The 19,234-nt window shown below is 57.6% G+C and overlaps 1 protein-coding gene across 3 annotated transcripts in view; it reads right to left on the bottom strand.

The window, feature by feature from the left end:
- Positions 1-1,527: 1,527 nt before the first annotated feature.
- Positions 1,528-19,234, bottom strand: part of CHST8 (carbohydrate sulfotransferase 8) — a 127,203-nt gene continuing 109,496 nt past the window's right edge. For all 3 annotated transcript variants that reach the window (XM_027044578.2, XM_027044579.2, XM_053210312.1), the window contains exons 3-4: positions 3,645-3,682; positions 1,528-3,089 (exon numbers count right to left, since the gene is read on the bottom strand). In XM_027044578.2, the coding sequence (XP_026900379.1) occupies positions 1,980-3,089; positions 3,645-3,682 (1,148 nt within the window). In that variant the 3' untranslated portion in view covers positions 1,528-1,979. The remainder of the gene's footprint in view (positions 3,090-3,644; positions 3,683-19,234) is intronic.

Genomic DNA, 19,234 nt, shown 5'->3' with positions numbered 1-19,234 from the left:
CCCAACTCAGGCCTGGTTGTCTCTGACTCTTCAGGAGTCAAGATGTCTTTTTTTGCTCCCATTTCCCACACACATTGCTCCCTTCTTCTCTCTCTCTCTCTCTCTCTCACACACACACACACCATGGGGGGATGGTCCCATGACAACCCGAATTGTCTCCAAGCAGCAGCCATGAGTGAAGTGTCCTTCAGGCTCCCAGAAGTTCCCTTTGCTGATCAGATGACATGGTGACACTGCCTCAGGCTTCACCAGATGCGTCCACGACCAGAGACACTAGCTGCTCGTGGTGACTTCCATCTCCCTTTTCCTTCCCTGCCTCCTCTCATGCTGACCTGGCCTTGGCAGAGGTACAGGATAGCCTCTCTGGCTCTCTGAGCCCCTAGGCATCCATCCGTCTCCCCACTTCCATACCCAAGAGCCCCTCGGGCCCTGACCACAGCCTCCTTCTCACCTCTGTGAGTTCCTCCAGCCAGATGGCCAGCCCCTCCTGCTGGAACCTGGTAGGGGGTACTCACCCTGCTCAGGGTTCCTGTAGGCATGTGACCCCAAGCCGGTGGGAGGCAGCCTCAGTTCCTTGTCCTACTTAAGTTTCCAGAGCCCATGGTGGAGGCACAAAGGAGGGAGCAGCAGGCACCAGCATGTCCCCTCCTCCTGGGCCCCAGCAGCCTCTCCCCCAGCAAATGGGAACCGATTGAGAGCACTCTCCTGGGGAGATCCGCAAAGAGACCCACAGAGAGAGTCAGAAGGGCATGTGGCTGACAGAGAGATGGGACCTGGAAGCAGACAGACCTTTACAAATAGGCAGCGGTTTCCTTTACAGACGAGACCCCCAACAGGAACGGCCACAGCCGCACTCAAAGCTCCAACACACTTTGAGACCTTTCAAGAATCACCCTGGCTTTTGACCATCTCAGAGCCACTTCTGTGTATGAAAATATATACTTTGGGAGACGTCTCCCCCTCCCCCGGGGGCTTCTGCTCCTCCCCCAGAATGTGGTCCCCTAGGGGTGGGCAGTCCTGAAATCTCTAAGGTGGCCTGGTCAGGTGAGTGGAGCCAGGGGCCAAGGCCAAGGTCATGAGGGTCTGCAGATGACAGAGATAAAGCCCTGCTTAGGGAGAGGGATAGCATCGATCCCCACCGGAAATGCCTCACCCCCTGAGACCCCTGTGCAGCGCCCCGCTGACCCCAGTGGTTTGCCCAGAGAGCTCTGGCCGTCCTCAGGGGGCCCCCACAAAGTGACGAGAAGGGACCCCAGTGGGCCTCCACAGGGATAGGTCTATTTTCTCCTTTCAGGATGAATGTGCTGGTACTGACAACAGAGAACCCTGTCTTGGCCTCAGGAGCCTGAGTGGGAGGTGAACGCGAGCTCCCCTCTCGCACAGGCCACTCCCACCCTGGGCTCCCCTGGGCGGGGCTTGCGGGTGCCTGGCTCAGGCTGTCCTGGGGAGGGAGACAGAGCCCCCACAGCTTGGGGAAGGGTCCGTGTGTTCCCATACGAACACAAAGTGTAGACACCGCTACTCTGGAAACCATGTGCTTTATTTGGAACCTCATTCTGAGGGAACCTCCCCCCTGGGTCATAGAAAAGCTGCAAACCACGTGGTTTGGTACAAGGCAATGGCTAAGGGACTGCAGGAAATCCCTTACCGCTGGGGCCCTCGTCCTCAGGGCCTCAGAATTCCCTGGTCATCCTGACTCTTGGCCGAGCTAGGCCTATGCAGCTAGGACTCCTGGGGTCCTGCTCAGCCCCCGGCATCTTCCTCAGCCGAGGAGTGAGAAAGTGGGTATGGAACAAGGGCCAGAGTCCCCACCCGAGGCCCGGGCCTCTGTCCTCCACCTCGGGCCAGCGGCACGGAGCAGCCACGGCTCCTCACATCCGCAGAGCCCTGTTGCTCCGGGTACGTGTCAGCTCTCGGGTGAGGGACCACGGAGAGTGGGATGCCCGCGCGGACAGGTGAGTGGCCGCGGGCCCCGCCCATCAGTACAGGTCTGCAAAGGGCTTGGAGTAGTTGAACATCAGGTAGTCCATGTAGTAGAAGTCGTAGGTGCGCTGTCTCTGCAGGGCCGAGAGCTGGGTGAAGTACTGGTGGGTGATCTGGGCCGTGGTCCGGGCCTCCTGCGAGTGCCGGTCTTTGAACTGGGGGAAGGTCAGGTTCCGCGGCGCCCGGATGAGGCTCAGGAAGAAGTTGGCATCCTCCTCCATGCTCTCAAACTTGCCCACGAAGTCATAGTCGATGAGGCAGGGGCTGCAGAGCCGGCTGACGTGGTCCCAGTGGATGTCCATGCCCACGGGCCGGTGCACGTCCAGCAGGTACTGGACGAACTCGGGGAAGCGCACGCCGGAGCCCGTCCGCAGCGCCTCGCGAGAGGCGTTGGCCCGGTAGCGGGCCAGGATGGCCTTGCCGAAGACAGGGTGGTAGTAGCTATTGGGGTGCTCGAACTTGTCGCGGAAGGCGGAGACCAGCCTCTCGAAGGGCTCGCGGACAAAGAGCATCTTGGTGTAGGTGCTGAGGCGGTGCAGGATGCCCTGGCGGTCGAAGGTGTCCAGCCGCCGGAGGGCGCCGCCGTAGTGCACGGTGTTGTGCTGGATGTCTGCGGTGGACGAGGCCAGCCCGGCCATCACCATGAGCACCCGCTTCCAGTTGGAGCAGCCCGCCTTGGGCACCTCGCAGTACAGCACCCGGTGGCGGTCCTCCACGAAGAGGCGGGACACGTGACGGGGCGTGACCGCCCTGCGGCTGCTGCTCGCCCGGTACTTGGCGCACGCCTCGCGCATCACCCGCTTGCGCTCCTGCTGGCTCCGCTGCAGGGTGACCCAGTGGCCGGCCGCGGCCCAGGGCGCCGGCCGCACAAAGGCACCGGCCGAGCCGTTGGCCGGGACCGCTGCTGCAGCAGCGGGCGTCTTCTTGATGAGCAGCCGCCGGCGGCGCTGCCGGGGTCGCAGACGGGCCCCCATGTTTCGGGGGGCTCGAGGCCGGTCAGGTACCAGCAGGTTGAGGCCCCTTGGGGCCCGGCTGGACAAGTCTCGGGTGACCTTCTCCGTAGGGGCCTTCAAGTCACCATCCCGGGAACTGCCTGGTGGGAGATCCTGAGTCAAGAAGAGAAATAGTTATCAGGGTGGACACGGCAGCTGGGCGCTGCGGGTCACACAGGTCAGACGCTCACAGTGGCCCGGGTCCCTGCCCCCTCTGTGGCCTGAGTTTATTCCGGGTGAAGGAAGAGACTAGCTGACCCTGTGGGATTTGACCCCTCTGGTCTGAGCCTAGGTCCGGTCCCCAAAGACCCCCCACCCCTAGCTGGCCATGGTCTTGAGGCAGAGGTGCAGGTATATTTTCAGCCACGAGATGGCGCAGGCCTCCCAGGAACCTGCACCTGGCGAGGCGAGCCGGCGGGAGCCGGCGGCCTGAGGAGGCTGGCGCAAATTTACTGCCTCTATTAGCACAAGTCCAAAGCTGCCATCCGACAGGAAAGGGAAATTCATGGGGCCAAAGCCGTGGGCTTTGTTCCCAAGGCCCCTGGGAAGGACCGGACACATTTTTCTTTCCAAGAATGAATTCAACAAGAGCTCCCAGTGTTCTCCCCTGCCCTCCCCAACTTTCCCCAGGCTGCCGGTGCTGAGATTTATCCGACTCTCAGAACTCACGTTGTAGGGCTGCTGTGGCCTGATGCTGAACTTTATTCCTGAAAAGCAGAGAGGACAATATTAGCAGAAGAAGTACCATGTGGCTCCCAAGGACCTGCTCACGGGCTCTTGATGCTGGACACACGGGCTGCAGGGCACTGGGGGTGGGATCTGCGAAAAGGCAGTTCAGGGGGGCAGAGAGGAGCAGGCATGGCTCAATGTGAGGGTCCCTCAACTCCTCTACCCACATGGAAAATGAGGGTGCAGCAAGATGTGGTCCCACAGGCTCCCAAGCTGATGACTTCTCAGTATCTTACCTCCCAATGTGACCTGGAAGGTCTCGAAAGGTGCCCTGCCCAGGTGTGTCCACACATCTGCTCAGTGGAACAGCCAGGAATCTCATAGCACTGCCCCGCACCCCCACACAACCTCACGCTATCATTAAGCCATGGGGAAAGGACCCTTCAGAAAGCTCTGCCCATCCTCTCTACGCATTGGCCAGCCCTCGATCTCATCCATGTGGAGCTTCTGTACTTGGAACCCCACATACACCCACACCTTTGCACACACAGGCCTGGGAGTGGAACACATGCCTTCCCTTGGATGTGCCTCCCCACTGTCTCTGGGGAGTCCTCTAACCTAGGCATCTACTTTGAGATTTTGGCCAACTCGGCTGGCCCTGGGGCTCTGGCGTGAGCTGGCCACCTCCTGCTCACGCTGGTCTCCCCCAAAGAGCTGAGCAGAGCCCAGGCGTGGAGTGATTGTCTGGCAAGCACTTGGCACTGGAGGAAGATGAAGACAGATCAGTGCATTGCTGACCACACCCCACAATGCCCCCCCCCCTTCCCTTGAGCTTCGCTGAGGCCAAAGTCACCGGGATAACAGGCTCTGGGGAAGTGAACCTTTGGTCAGAGAAGATGATTCTGCTTCACACTCTGGTTTGTTTTGAAGGAGGTCCTAGGGAAACATGAGGATTTCCTTTGGGGGAACTTATTTCGGAGTCTCGGCCTCCTTCCCCCATCCCTGCCTGGCCACCGAGACATCAGGGCTTTTCCAGCTCTGGTGCCACTGAAGCGGCGGTTTCTACTCTGAGGCTTTGCCAAAGGCCACGGTCACAATCCGAACCAGCCACCCTTTAAACAAGGGAAGACTTGAACTTCCAGTTGGCACGATGGGGCACACCTGACCGCGTTCTGGCTGCTGCTGGGCTGTGTGTGCGAGATGTCCTGGGAGCCCAGCATGGGGCCCCATGGGGGTCCTGCCGTCTCTGTATACATGGTATAGGTCCAGTGGCTGGAGCCCAGTTGCTGAGAGGACATCCAGGTCCTCTGTCCTGACCTAGGGACTCTGCCGATTTCTCCACGAGGTCCAGTCTTACAGGTTCAGCCACTGCTATGACCCTGACCTCATACTGGTCAGTCTGAGGATGTGCCTACACGTCTCCTTCATTCACCAGCTACCGAGGAGGTGGGGACGCGAGGTCACCCCTGGGCTGGAAAGCCGACACTCCCGGGGCCTACTGGGAACTTCTTCAAGTTCCAAACGTGGCACAAAGGTGGAACGTGGGCACGCTGCATGTTTCTTTTGTTGCAATTCTTTTCTTTGATCCCTTTGGGCTGGGAACAGGGGTGTGCCCTTCCCCGGGCAGAGGACAGAGTGTCCGTACCTTCCTGGGCATCCCCAAGCTTATGGGCAATATGTGTGTACAGGTGGGGGGGGGCCCTGAAACAGGGCTTCCAGACTCTTCCACGGAGGCTGAGGGGGAGCTCCACATAGAACTGGCTGCACCCCTTGGGGCATGGGATGCAAGCAGTGGGTACTTGACCCTGAGACAGGAGTCTTTTCACATTGAGTCCCTCACCAGGGTCCCTTTCTCATCCCAGAGCGTACTTCCCTCCTGCCAGCCCCCCTCCCCCCGCCCCTACCCTTCTCTGCCTCATTCCAGCCTGAGCTTCTCCAGCTCCTCTCTTTCTGACACACGCAGGTTTCCTCCTGCAGCCAGTGATCACAGGTCTCTTCACCAAAAGGGACTCACTGCACGTTCAGTTTTCCTCCACACTGCTGGGTTTCCTTAATTATGTTCTTCTGGTGACGGCAGCTGGCTCTGCTAAATCACCTCTCCTCCTCAGAGTCTCAGATACGGGAATTTACTCTGCTTGTCAATCCTGTCAACTCGTCAAGGTATGGTGGCACTTATTTATATTCCTTTTCTAGAGCAAATGAGTCATGCCAGATTTGGCCAAGAGTGGGACTCAAAAGCCGCTCTCAAAAGGCACCCTGCCAACCGGTGGAGCTGGACAAGGATGTGCTTATGGAGATGTCAGCCCTCACAGCTGTGATCTCCCGCTGGCCCTGTCCTCACAGCCTGGAGGGCGGTGGGCTGTGGGACCTGTCCCATTTTATCTGTGCAGACTGGACAGAAGGGTGCTGAGCCTCAAGGGGGTTTTCGAGGTTGGCCCACTTGAAGGCTGGAGAGAACATTCCTGCTGGACAGAGCCCCGGTCTGGGGGAGTCCCTGACCTCTTGGCCACTTTTACCCAATAAAGTCAGCTCGGCTGCAACTGTCCCCTTTGAAAAGAATAACTGTCTTGTGGAAAACCCAACAACAGATCTTACGTGGAGCCCGAGTTTGCCACAAGCTGTATGTTCTCAACCTTTCAACTTACCACAGCTCACTTGGCAAAGACTGACCCTCTCCCATATGCCATTTTGGAAGAAAGACAGGAAGTTAATGAAGGAAATGTAACAGGCTCTGCCCCCTGCCAGGGGCCCACTGGCCCTACTTTTCCTGTGGAAGAAGCCACTCTTCCATGCACTGCTTGGATAAAAGCCAAAACAAAGATCACCCCTAGCTCTGAGCAAGTGAAGGCCTTGGGTGCCTTGAGGCTGGGGTCTGCATACCCCACAGTGGGCTGCATTCAGGACACTGGACAGCTCTGTGGAGTGACCAGGGAAGGGGAGCTAAGGGTCCTATTCTGCTGCACCCACGAAGAAGGTATTGCCACCAGGAGCCACCAGACTCAGTGCCGTGGGGGGACTTATGCCGGGGTGGGGGGGCGGCAGCGGCATTTGGCTTCAATATAACCACCACCAGCCCCTCCCAAGCCCTCGAATGGACATGCAATCAAATAGAAACAGTGGGCTTGCTGAGCAACACAAGCCACAACCCCTAGCCTCCTTTTCCATTTGATGTCACCAATGTTGCCGCATACCTCCGCAGTCTCCCTCACCCCCACCCTGCGGCAGAGGAATCCCAAGGCCGGTCATGTACATGCTCCACGTTCAGCGTCTGAGTTACCTGTCTTCTCCTTTCAACATAATGTTAACAATCTGTAAGGGAGCTTCATCCCCTGCACGGTGAGAAAAAAACAACCACTTTCTCTTTCTGGACAGATGACATTTGCAGAGCGGTTGAAACACAGGCTGTACGGTAAGAGTGAGCATTGGTGAGAATAAACAAGGCGTGAGTTAGTGAGACTGCCAAGTGGGCTCCACACTGTGAACTCTTCATTGGCTGAGGGTTTTCCTCTGAGTGTTTGGCTGAAAGCTTGCTGGTTACCTGCCAAGGGGAGGCAGAGGCTGATGATGGTGTATGTGCCCAGTTTCTTATAATTAGGCTGTGAAGCCTGGGTCTGGGGCAGAGCTGCGGAGGGGGCTTCATGGTCACATGGGCTGCTGCCTCCTTCTGTCCGAGTCACAGGAGAGAGACCTGCTGGGTTCAATTCTAAAGCCCTAATCTCTGCTGCCCAGGACCCACAGAGGGTCAGGCTGTGTAGACCGGCGATACTGATGTGAGTTGAAACAGGACCCGAGTCCCTGGAAAGGGCTGGAAGTGCCACATGAACCCTTGGTTGACCACGTCTGAGGACAGCGACTGCTGTTCTGGCTGCTCAAATCTCAGTCCCAGGTCCTGATAAGTGGGGAGAGGGTCCTGCTACCCTGAACGCTGCGGCCTGGGGGCAGACAGGGCTGCCCCAGAGGAGTCAGACCTGCAAAGGGAAACAGATGGGAGAACGGAAGGGGCCAGCAGGGCCCTGGGGCATGGGTGTGAGTCCGCAGTCCCTGCTCTGTGCAGTCTCAGACCTGTGGTCCTTGGATCCTCAGAGCTACATCGCACTATGTACCCTGGATCTTCTGGTGGCTGTGCCTGCGTGGCCACCATCATCCGTTCTGTCCACCCACAGGTCCACTTCTGCTGCCCAACAGGCCAGGAAACTCCCAGGGCTTTCAGGCTGGCCTGAGCCAGGGAAGACACTGGAAACGAGGCCCCCACTGCATCTTGCTTCCCCCCACGTATGAGATACAGAGTCCAAGCTTCGGTCCCACCCCAGACTCCTGGCAGGCGTGTCTGCCGGATGAACAGCGTTGCCCTGCTCTGCTGTTCACAGAAGCTCCCGCACTGAACACATGTGCCGTGAGAAAGGTCTCTGTGCCGTGGGGCAGCCGGCAGGGCCCGGCAGCGTTCGGGTCCTCACGCAGTGGTCATGAGCCACAAGGAGTGAGGCAGGGATGCTGGCAGGAGAAACTGAGCCAGGAGGGTGCGCTGCTCATTGGGATCAGGGGAGAAAGCCCTGAGGGAACTGCCAGGCCCCGCTCCGCAGGAAGTACAGAAGGGCTCTGAATTAGGGGCTCAATTCGTCCTCCGTGACCAGGCCATATATATGCGGGGGGGTTATTTTAAGGAATTGGCTCATGCAATTGTGGGGTCTGGCAAGACCAAAATCTGCAGGCTGGAGAGGCAGGGAAGAGTCAATGTCGTAGGACGAGTCTGAGGGTCCCCTGGAGGCAGAATTCTCTCCTCCTTGGAGGCCCTCAGTCTTTTCTCTTAAGGCCTTCAACTGATTAGACGAGGCCCACCCACATTATGGGTAACCTGCTTTACTCTAAGTCTACCGACTTAAATATCCACTACATCTAAAAACATAGCTTCACAGTAACATCTAGACTGGTGTTTGACCAAACATCGGGGCACGGCAGCCTGGTCAAGTTGACACAAAATTAACTGTCACAAGGGGTATAATAATTTCTTAGGGCTTGCGGTAACAAAGCACCACCAAACTGGGTGGCTTAAAATAACAAACACAATTCTCTCACAGTTCTGGAGGCTATATGTCTGAAATGAAAGTGTCAGCAGGGCCGTGTTCCCTCCACAGCCTCTTCTAGCTCTTGGCAGCCCCAGACGCTCCCTGGCTTGTGGCCACTGAAAACCAGCCTCTGCCCCCATCTTCCGTTGTGTGTGCCTGTCACTTTTCTTCTTCTTCAAAGGACACCAGTCATTTTGAATTAGAACCCACCCTAATGACCTCATCTTAACTTGATCACATCTGCAAGGGCTCTATAAGGTCATATTCACTGGTCCCAGGGTTTGGGACTTCAACATAATTTGGGGGAGGCGACACAGTTCAACCCCTAGCAGGGGGTAATGTGACCTCAGGGGGCTTTAAGAGCACTCTAGAGGCAGGGCAGGAAGAGTCTGGAGGAGGCGAGAAAACATGTCCCCAGCTGATCAGTAGATTGTGTTAGTTCTCCATGTTCTTGGGCAAGGACCATGTCTTTTCTGTGTCGGACAGTCTGGCAAAATGCCTAGCACACAGCAGGAGCTCAATAAATGCTCGTGGAAAGGCTGGTGCTGCTTGGACTGAGAGCTGCCCCTGGAGGAGCTTCTCCAGCTCGGTCTAGCAGCCTGTCCACGCCACCCAGGAGGGGTGGTTAGATCTACGGTGCACCCAATTGGCAGCCTCCCCTTGCCATCTGTGGGGCACCAGGCCAGGCCTGTGGCCCCAATGTGGCCACACCTCCTCCGGCTCAGGCTCTCCCCTTTTGAGGGGCAAACCCCTCATCGGCCTCTGATGCCTCATTGTGAGCCGCTCCCTTCCTCTGGGCAGGTTGTTAATTTATGCAGATGAGATGCAAAACTGAAGTTTAAACACACTCAGCAATTAGAGGGCAGCCTGGACTTAAGGCACAGAATTCAGATGGAAGAAGCCTCACAGAAGGGTCTTAAATTCTCACTTGTGATCACAGGAAAATCCGACTCATTAAATTCTCTGCTCGGGCTCCATGCACAGCCGTGCCCGCCTCTGCTGCCCCAGGCCCAGGGCAGGGAGACAGGGTTCCCGGCTGCTCTGTGGTCAGAGTGTGGACCTCAGGGAGAGCCAGGAGCCAGGCCAGGAGGAGCGCCCCGCCTCCCACCGGGGCAGGGCGGTGGGTGGTGCCGCAGGACCCTCTCCTCTTGCCTCAGCCTCTGTGGGTGGGCTTCTTCCAGTTGTTCGAAGACCACCAACCTCATGGTGAGGCGACACAGTAACCCCTGACCCTTGGCCCAGGCCAGAGGAGGGGCTTCCCCTCCCTTCTCCTGGTGACTCCACTCGGAGTCATAGCTTTCAACAAGGGGTCGTGTATTTTAAAAGAAAAGAGAGCAAGAGCACAGCTGCGTGACCTTGGACAGATCCCTCGACCTCACCGAACCTTAGTTTCCTCATCTGTAAGATGGGATAAAAACACCCATCTTGCAGGTCCATAAATGTGCAAATGAAACAGGCACGGTGTCTGGCACAGAGAGCCCATGGGAGGGAGGCCGCCAGAGCCTGGGGCTCCTATGGCCGGGTCACCTTCACAGCAGCTGAGTTCCTCTGAGCCCAGCTCCTGCACCAGCACGGGGACCCTGGGACCTGTCTGCAGAGGAGGGAAGCAGGAATCGTCCCGTCTCGGGCTGATGGGCACATGACGGCTCTGACCGCTACTTGTTTTGTTTAGCGATTCCATGATTCCATGATTAGGATCATGGGTGGTTCTCTGTCAGCTCAGCCTGGGCGGCGAATTCCCTTTCGGCTGTCAGAGCGGGGCACTGGAGCTGCCTGTCAGTCAACCAGCCAGCCAGTTAGCCGGTCTGCAAACCCAACAGCTGTTCTGCTTTTCCACACTCACCCATCTGCCCATCACTTGAAGGGATGTCCCTGAGCATCTCCCCCCACTCCAGTATGCCTGCCTATCCGCAAGGAAGGGGTCCCCAGCTCCTGCTCCAAAGCTCTCCTCTGTCAGAGCCTGGGGGCAATTCCTACCATGTTGGGGGGGGGGGTCGTGCACCCCCCCCACAGGGGCCACGCACTGCACTATACCTTCACGTGTGCATGTCACATGGAACCAACGAGGGACAGCATGCACACTGAGGGGGTGCATCACACTGCTTTTCCGTGCATGCATCCTGCCGTGTAACGCAGCGTGCTCTGGGTGGGGAGCGTGTGTGTTCACGTCCGTGCACAGCTTCAGAGAGTCCGTGGCGCATGGCTTAGAACAGGTCATGACTTTCCTGCCTTCGTGTGTTCTTTCAACACATGAGCCTGGAAGGATTAGCAGGAGCCTGTGAATGCTGCTGCAGGGGAGAGAGAATGAAGTTCCTGACACTGGCCGGCTAAGCCCCAGTGCCCCCTGGCGGCCCATCTCTGCCTCCCCTGCAGGCGACAGAACACAGCATGCTGGCCAGCACCGTTTGTCCATTCTCTACACACGGACTGAGCACCTGCGCGTGCCAGGCAGAGTCTTACACACCGGTGACCGTGTCCTGGCCATGAATGGGACAGTCATGGCCCTTGCCCTTGTGGAGTTTATGGTCTAGCCAAGAAATGAGGCACGGAGCAGTTCACGTGTGATGGTTGCAGGGGCACGTCAGCAGGTGGCATGTGACAGGGGAGGGGTATCAGGTGAGGTCTCCCTAAGGTAGTGACAAGTCATCGGCGCCTGGGGGTAACGAGGGCCTTCCTGTAGGAGATCGCCTTGCACCATGAGACCAGGGCTTACGGGATGAAGGGACAGAGAGACCGAAGGGTGTAGAGAAATGTGGCTGGCGGGGGGCAGCAACCTGGGGGCCCTATCGTCCTGGCAAAGACCCCTCGTCTTATCTCCTGAGGCCCAAGGGGAGTCTACAAAGGCTTTAAGCTGGCAGCTATTTGGAACTTAAGGACCATTCTGAGATGAAGAGCGGAAGACAGAAGCAGAAAGGGTGGTCCGCGGTTGTTGCCACCGTCCAGCGAGGACACGTGTGAGGCCTGAATGCCGGCGCTCATGGCAGAAGGCGGAGGAAGACGTGGCGAGTATTTTGGGAAGAATGAGCAGGGCGGTGCACGGTGAATGCTTAACCCTGGCTCCCTGCGTGGTGGGGAGGACCAACTCTGTAGTGCTTGCGGATTCCTGTGGTGTAAACACTTCTCCATGGCCGATTTCAAGCTAGTGATGTGAACAGGGGGTTGGGCCCTTGTGGGCTGCTGGTGCAAGCCAGCTCTGGGTCAGTACCACCTGGGGACTGACTGGGAGCAGAATAAGGGAGATTCTGGTTTCTGGCTTGAGCAGTGGGACCCTGATGCCATTTCCTGGGGAGGGGGTGCAGATCCACATTGAGTTTGAGAGGTCTACGGGGTCTCCCAAGTGTAGACGTCCAGAGGGCAGATGGAGGATGCGGGAGAAGGGGATGAGCTGGGCGGACGTATGTGTGCAGAAGCAGGACCCGGCCTGGGGTTGCCCGGGGCCTGGCGAGGGTGCGTGAGAGGAGGGGCAAGCCGGGCTGCGGCAGCCAATCAGAGTCTGCCTTTTGTCCAGAGCCCACAGGGAGCCACAGACTCAGGTTCTGGGCGACTGTGGCCAGGTCAAATGGCACTCCTCCTGCTTGGCTGTCAGGGGCCTAATTTGGTGTAAGTATCGGTGAATTCCCACCAGAGGTTTCCAAGAAATAAAAATGAGTGAGTCATGCTGGAGCCTGAGGCTGCCTGTTTGCAGGGGGAAGTGCCCGCAACACCAACTGGCCCAGCCCCGTGACGGGCGCTTCTTCACTGGAACCCAGTTGGGCCATCAGAGGCCGCCGGCGGGGCAGCCTCATTCCTGTGGTGGCCCCGTCACAAGATAATGATCGGTCCAGCTCTGGCTGGCTTCAGTATGTGTCGTTCCGGCTGCGGCGTCAATTACTGAGCTGGCCTGTGGCTGTCAGACCCGTCACAGCCGCTGCCTGCGATACCCTGAGAGCCGCAAAAGTAAATCCGTTCTAGCCGATGCTTCCTTGGAGCTCCCCACTCCCCAGCCACCCTGGGCCTGCTCCAAGAGCCGCTCTGTCCTGAGGGACGCACTCCAGGCCCCCCAGGGGTGGGGGTGGGGGAGTCAGGCTCCTGGAGGCGGGCCCACAAAGGGGCTGCCTAGGGGGCTCAGGGACGGAGGCGCCCCAGAGGCCGTGCACACGTGGTCACCCCTACTGCCCACCGATTGCACCCAGAGGGGCCCCGAGCCTGGGCAGCAAGCCCTCCCTCCCAGCCTGACTCCGGCAGCTGCAGCTTTAGGCTCTCCAGTACCACAGAGACCGTGGAACGGCAGCTGCATTTCAGGGATCGTCCCGTGTGCCCCTGAGCAGAACAGAGCCTCTGGCGACTCACAGGTCACCAGGGTAAGCCTGGAGTTGCTTGGAGCACTTGGGGGCAGGAGCTGGCAGTCAGTCCAGCTGATCCCTGCCATGCGCCTGGATAGCTGCAGTCCATATCTGAGAGGAGATGTGACTCCCGAGGCGCGGCCTTGAATGTCGAGTCACACCCAACCAAGGACTGGGCCCCCAGCAGCTCAGGGAGCCTCTGGCCAGCTTCTCTGAGGGGCAAGGCCTGGAGTATAGCAGTAATCTTGGCCTTGGTGGATGCTGACTGTAGGGGACACCACCGTCGCTGGACATCCAGCCAAGATGTCCACCTCCTTTCGCTTCTGGTGGGCCAGCCCTTGCTTCTGCCCAGCCCGGTGCCCTGGGGTCCGGCCAGCCGAGGGCCACACTGGGCTGTCTGTAGTCTGACCGCAGCCAATCCCAGGCCATCCTATCCTCTCACCACTGTGTGGTGGGCTGGGCTCCACACCCACATCACACACTCACACAAAGACTCACAGCCCCCGGCTCAGGGAAGGTGACCAGTTCTGGGGCACTGACAGCATGGCTGAGATAAGACGGAGGGCCCTGCCAGCTGCATATTCAAAGGTCTTTCTAGAGGCAACTGGGGAACGGCCCAGAGAAGAGTAAGGCCTAAAGGAAGGGCAAAACTGGTTAGGATTCTTACATCCTAACACAGGTGAGAAATGGGGTGCCTGAGCTCAGGCAGTGTGGGGAGATGGGAAGAGGAGGGAGGGCTGCAGGGCTCGGTGAGCCGGTGTGTGAGGGGGAGGGTAGGAAAATGTCTGTCCCCCCCCACACACTGTCACAGGGAGGTCCAGGGGGACAGAGAGCTGATAGGGGAGAAGACCTGACCCCGAGGTAGGCCATATCGATGCAGAGACACGAGATTGAGTAAGGCTCGCAGACAGAAGCTCTCAGCTGGCAACAGTGCAGCGCGTGGGTAAAAACTGTCCAGACACAAACCATGCAGCCCAGCCCTGCGCCTTCCAGCATCCTTGAGAGCACAGCCAACATAACGCCGCATAACAACACCCTCGTTAGCTCTGAGCACAGGAATATTAAGTAGAACCAAACCCTGCAAATGTCATCCAGAATTTTCACAACTGTGATGTGCACTGAGAACTTGCCGAAGTCTTTAAGGCAACCTCTCGGCCGAGACTCTGGGTCCCCTCCCGTCTCTAGCGTTTTGGGGGACGCCTCCTTAACTATGAGAGGCCCCATCTGCTGGGAGCCCAATGCCCTTTGCCAGGGTGGGGAGGGGCTGCTGGGCTTCTGGAAGGCACTGTCTGAGGTCTCTGAACCTTCCCTTCAAGCTCAGCAGGTGTCTTCAGGAAATGAGAGCCTTGCAGATGGAACCTGGTCCCGTGTAATGGCTGCTCGAAGGTGGTGGGGGTCTCTGTGAAAGAAGGAGCTGGCGACGGTCCTGAGCTGTTTTCCGGCTTCCTTTGAAGTCCGACCGGCGGCAGCTCTCAGGACGACGTGAGCCATCGCAGGCACAGAGACGGCCCCACCCGGCTGCGTGTTTTTCCTGCGGAATTAAGACTCTCCCGTCTTCCAGACGACCCGGCGTGTGTTTTGGGCACCTCTTTGCAGTTGTGAATATGCTATTCCAAGAAACAAAAGGAGCCCGGCTTGTGCCTTCGGCTTTCCACGCCTGTGTGTGGTGCGTATGAGGCGCTGCTGGTGGAGGTGTGTGTATGGGCCGTCCACTCTAGAATTAATGATTCGTGAGCTGGGCGAGAGTTGTGCAGCCCACCGAGGCGTCTTCTGCAGGATTAAACGTCATTCCTTCTAATGACTTGATTTATGTCTGGAGGTTTACAGCTCCAAACAAAATATTGTGATGATGGCAATAAATCACGCCGGGGCTGCTTACAAACGGCAACGAGCATGTTTTCTGTTTGTTCGGGAGGTGGTTACAGAGCGAGGGGGTGCAGTGTAGGAGCACAGGGAGAGCACAGGACACATGGGTAGTGGGGGCAGTGGGCAGCGTGAACGGGGTGCAGCAGGCTTTGAATACCCGAGGCTTTGTGAGAATTTGCGATTGGAGACGGCAGGGATTTTGGAAGAGCGGGATGTGTACAGGAAGGGCACTACCCTGGGTGCTGGGGGCAGTCATGGGTGGCGGACCTCCTGAGAATGTCATTTCCAGCTTTCAACCGCTGTCTGCCCGGCTGCATCCCTAGCGAAGAGCATGAGCTAGCTGAGGTCAGGGCAACGGATCCTCCCAAGGATGACACCTTTCCTCTGCGCTCAGGACAGCTTCTGGAATACACCGGGGCCATCTTCTAGTCTGCAGCCCCGTCTTGGGCGGGGAGAGAGCAGGATGGGTCAGGCTAGAGCCGCTCTGTAGGGCTGAGCTCCTCAGGAGAGTGAGGACCAATCTGGCTGCAGATAGGCGCCCCTGGGCTGGCATCTCTCACTCAATCAGTAGAGAGTGATCGCTTCCCACTGAGACCTCACCCTGCCAAGAAGAGCTCAGAGGAACACTGACGTCAGCCTCAAGGTTCAGGAAGAAACTGGCAGCTCCCGTCCTTGGCTGAAGTATTCTGTCAGAGACGCCGTCACCCGTGCCCCCAACATCTGGGACAGGCTGACCTTGTGAGGCAGGGCAGGGGCTGGGGAAGGCGCGGGGTGGGGGGGGGGGGGAGGGCACAGTGCAGCAGGACCATTCCCGCCAACCAGCTACCGCTCTGTTCTGGCCAGAAGTCTGTGAGAGCAGGAGCCTCCTCCTCGGTGAAATTAATCCTGTCCCTGGCATCTAAGCCCTGGGAAAGAGGATGGGAGGAGGTAGAACTGGGATCAAGTGTCAGGGAGGGTCTATTCATCCCAGGGGAACACAGCACGTCTCTTCAAGGCAGAGATGTGTCGCCCTCAGAAGAGCCCACGGCCTAAAATGCCACATCAGAGATACTGCCTATAAGAAGTCGTGTTACAGGGTGACTCAGGAATGCTGGGCACTGGGAGAAAGTGATCCACTACCAGGTGTGTGGCCCCAGCCCCTGCTCATGGCACATTTGACTGGCAAGTGGGGGTGGGGGGAGTCTCGTGTGTTGTACAAGGGGTGTCTTCCATGTCAGATGTGATGGAGCACAGGTGATGGGAAGACGGCATGTGGGTGGCACACTGGTGGCAGCTGGGCGTGTGGGTGGGTGGATGGTGGGTGACAGACAGGTGGATGTTGGGTGGTGGGTAGATGGTTCGAGATCCAGAGGAAAGGATTTGAGACAGAGGCCAGGCAAGCGCTAGGGCTGGACAGGTGGGTAGCTGGAGAGGAGACAGGGATGGGGAAGCCACAGGGCCACAGACAGGCTCCAGTCCAGCCCCGCTGGCTAAAGGCACAGCCTCTGGTTGTGCCTTCCCTGGAGGCAAGAGGGACAGCTCCAAATCGAAGGTAAGCCAGGGTCCCCAGTGACCCCCTTGGGCCCTGAGGGTACGTGTCTCGCTGTTGCGAAAAATGACCCTTCCCTTTCCATCAAACACCAGAAGCCATCTCTGACGGCAGAAGACAAAGCTCTGTCCATCTTTGATTAAAACAAGGGCAAAAATAAAATGCTGTTTGTTTCATGAAGTCTGGCAAATTTTGATAATGAAACCCTTAGAACGTATAATACCGAAACCTTTCTAATTCCAGGCAGATAAGGAATAATGGTAACGTTATTTCAACTTCAGAAGCAAGAAATAACCTTTTATCACCTAATTTAACAATGTTACTGGGAAAATATGTTAGGAGAATGTAAAATGCTATTTAGATGATAAAATATGCTGTCTCGGATGCCAAGAGTTTTAATTGCCACGATCAGAGTCCACACACACTTCCATGCCAGCTCTGACAGACACTGCTAATGACGGTGGCCATAACGAGGCACGGCGGATGGGGTCACCACTGATTCTGCCATCTCCCCTGGGAACTGCCAAACCCGACAGCTGCCCGGGCTTCTCGGTGCTCATCAACATCACTGCCTTGTGAAGTATGAATCGGTTCCGATATTAATATTAATCGGCCAACACATTAATATTAATCAGCTCATATACACTTCCCATGACAACGAGAGATAAAGGAATCTTATTATGTGGTGGATCAGGGAACACGGAATATCTAAGCGTACTTCCTTGGGATGCACAGCATAAAGGAGCCTAAGCCTCTTAGGCATGTCGTCTCCACAGAGAATGGACCTGGGGTGCCCGCATGGGCAAAGTCACAAGCAGGGAAAGTGAATTCCTCTCCGAGGGGCAGGGAGGTGTTTCTCCCCAGTGGGTGAGCAGGTTGGGGGGACGGTGGCGGGTGTGGGAGGCTCCCACAGCCCTTCCGCGTGGGGCGCGATCTGCAGGACCTTCCCTGGGGACCAGCAGGCTGCACAGAAGTGGGCCCCGGACTATCCACAGCGGGACAACTCTGCCCTGACCCGCAACCCACCTGGCCCTGGTGGAGGGGAAGTGTTGCTTTTGTATTTGTTCATTTGGGGCCTGGTGGTGCTTGAGGACAGAAAGGCAGCTAAAGGAATGCTCTGTGCTCTTAGGCATTTCAGCAGGCTTGGTTGTACTATCCCTGTTCTGCATGAGGGCAATGAGTCTCAGGGAGGTCGGGTGTCCCGCCCTTGTCCACACTGCTGGTTGGCTGGGTGGGTGGCAGAGCTGGGGTCGGGGCCATACCTGACTCTGTGCCCTCATTCTAACCATCAGGTAGCTCGGGGGACAGTGGGCTGCCAGGGAGGAGGTCACAGAGGTCTCAACACAGCCATCACAGGTCCGAACGGGCACCGGGGGTTCCTCCTGGGGTTCCTCAGGAGGCCAGCCTGGCGGGCGGTGGCGGGTGGGGGGGAGGCGGAGGTGCAAAGACAGCGTCCTCTCCGCAGGGCTTGCTTCCCGGCACCCTCACTTGCAGACAGCCTCCACAGGCAAAGGCACATCTGAGCACAATTAACATTTTAAGCACTAATTATTTTACTTGGGTGTCTAAGTCTGAGGATCCTTCAATTTCAGTATAATTGGAGAAAAATGGTCATCAGTTATTGAACAGCAGGGGGGCGGCTCCATGCTTCCCCAACACCAAGCCGAGCCGAGAATCATCCGAACATATGGGTCCCCGAAGCAGCCGCCGGGCGGCCGTGCCAGGCAAGGGTGCGGTGGGCGGGCCTTGGGCACCCTGCCCCACTGTCCCTGACATCTGGTGGGAAGGCTTTTGGGCCGAGTTAATGACTCGCCTTTTTATCTTTTCCATTTTGTTCCATTTTCTGCAACAGCATCTGTTGCAAGAAAACCAAATGCAAGAGGAAATGGGATTCATTATTAAAAGGAGAGCTTATAACGTCCCCCTCACTCCCCCTTGTACTTGATAATAATCTGAGCTCATAATGAAATCCTTGGGCCCTCCCTGGCACGGCTAGAAGGGTTGCAGGGGTTGGTGGGGGTGCACTTGCCTGCTGAGGGACGGGTGCTATTCTGGAAGGGAGGCTCAGGGCGAGGGGCTTCGGCCCACCGCCCACTACTGCCTCTCCTCTCCCTGGGGGGTGGGTGCCTGGTGTCCAGCGTCTCATGGGAGAACCATGAGGCTTTGGTGTCCAGACTTGTGGAAAACTACAAAGGAGGTTTTATTTTGCTTCGCCTATTTTTTTCCTTTGGTCTCCTCTGAGCAACCAATTAAGAGGATGAATAGCTCTGGACCCCTGACAGGGAGACTGAGAAGGTGGGCCTCCCGGAGCCTGGCTGCCGGTGCGGGGGGTGGAGGGGGTGCGGCTCTCTCTCCCTCTGGGTAGCCTCTGTGGACTGCCTGGGGGTGGGGGCCCAGAGGGAGGAGTGGTCTAAGACACAGGCGGCCGGTAACTCTGGCCTCTCCTCAGGGACAGGCCCTCAGGCCCAGGTAATCCCAGAGGGCAATGAGCAACAGACTACGAGGAGGCAGTGGTCTTGTCCCCCTTGGTGACTTTGTTGGGGCCAGAGCCCCCGATGAAGCCATCTAGTTTTGCATCCTCCCAACCCTCACTGTGACCCCTATGATCCCAATCACTGACTCCGAGAGGGTCTCCTAAGTGACCCATGCTGTCACCATCCCCCTCAGCACACCCTGCTTGGGTCCCATTTCTCTCTCAGGTTCCAGACCTGTTTGCCTCTCCTTCTCGGGGAGGGTCCCCATTTCTTGGGCAGGCCTGATGCAGAGCCCCCTGACGCAGGGGCTGGGTCCTTCCAGGACTCACCCCACTGG

This window comes from Acinonyx jubatus, chromosome E2, assembly GCF_027475565.1.
Source record: "Acinonyx jubatus isolate Ajub_Pintada_27869175 chromosome E2, VMU_Ajub_asm_v1.0, whole genome shotgun sequence".
NCBI lineage: Eukaryota > Metazoa > Chordata > Mammalia > Carnivora > Felidae > Acinonyx > Acinonyx jubatus.
Note: the sequence above shows the minus strand (reverse complement) of the source record. Positions and strands in the feature narration are given on the sequence as shown.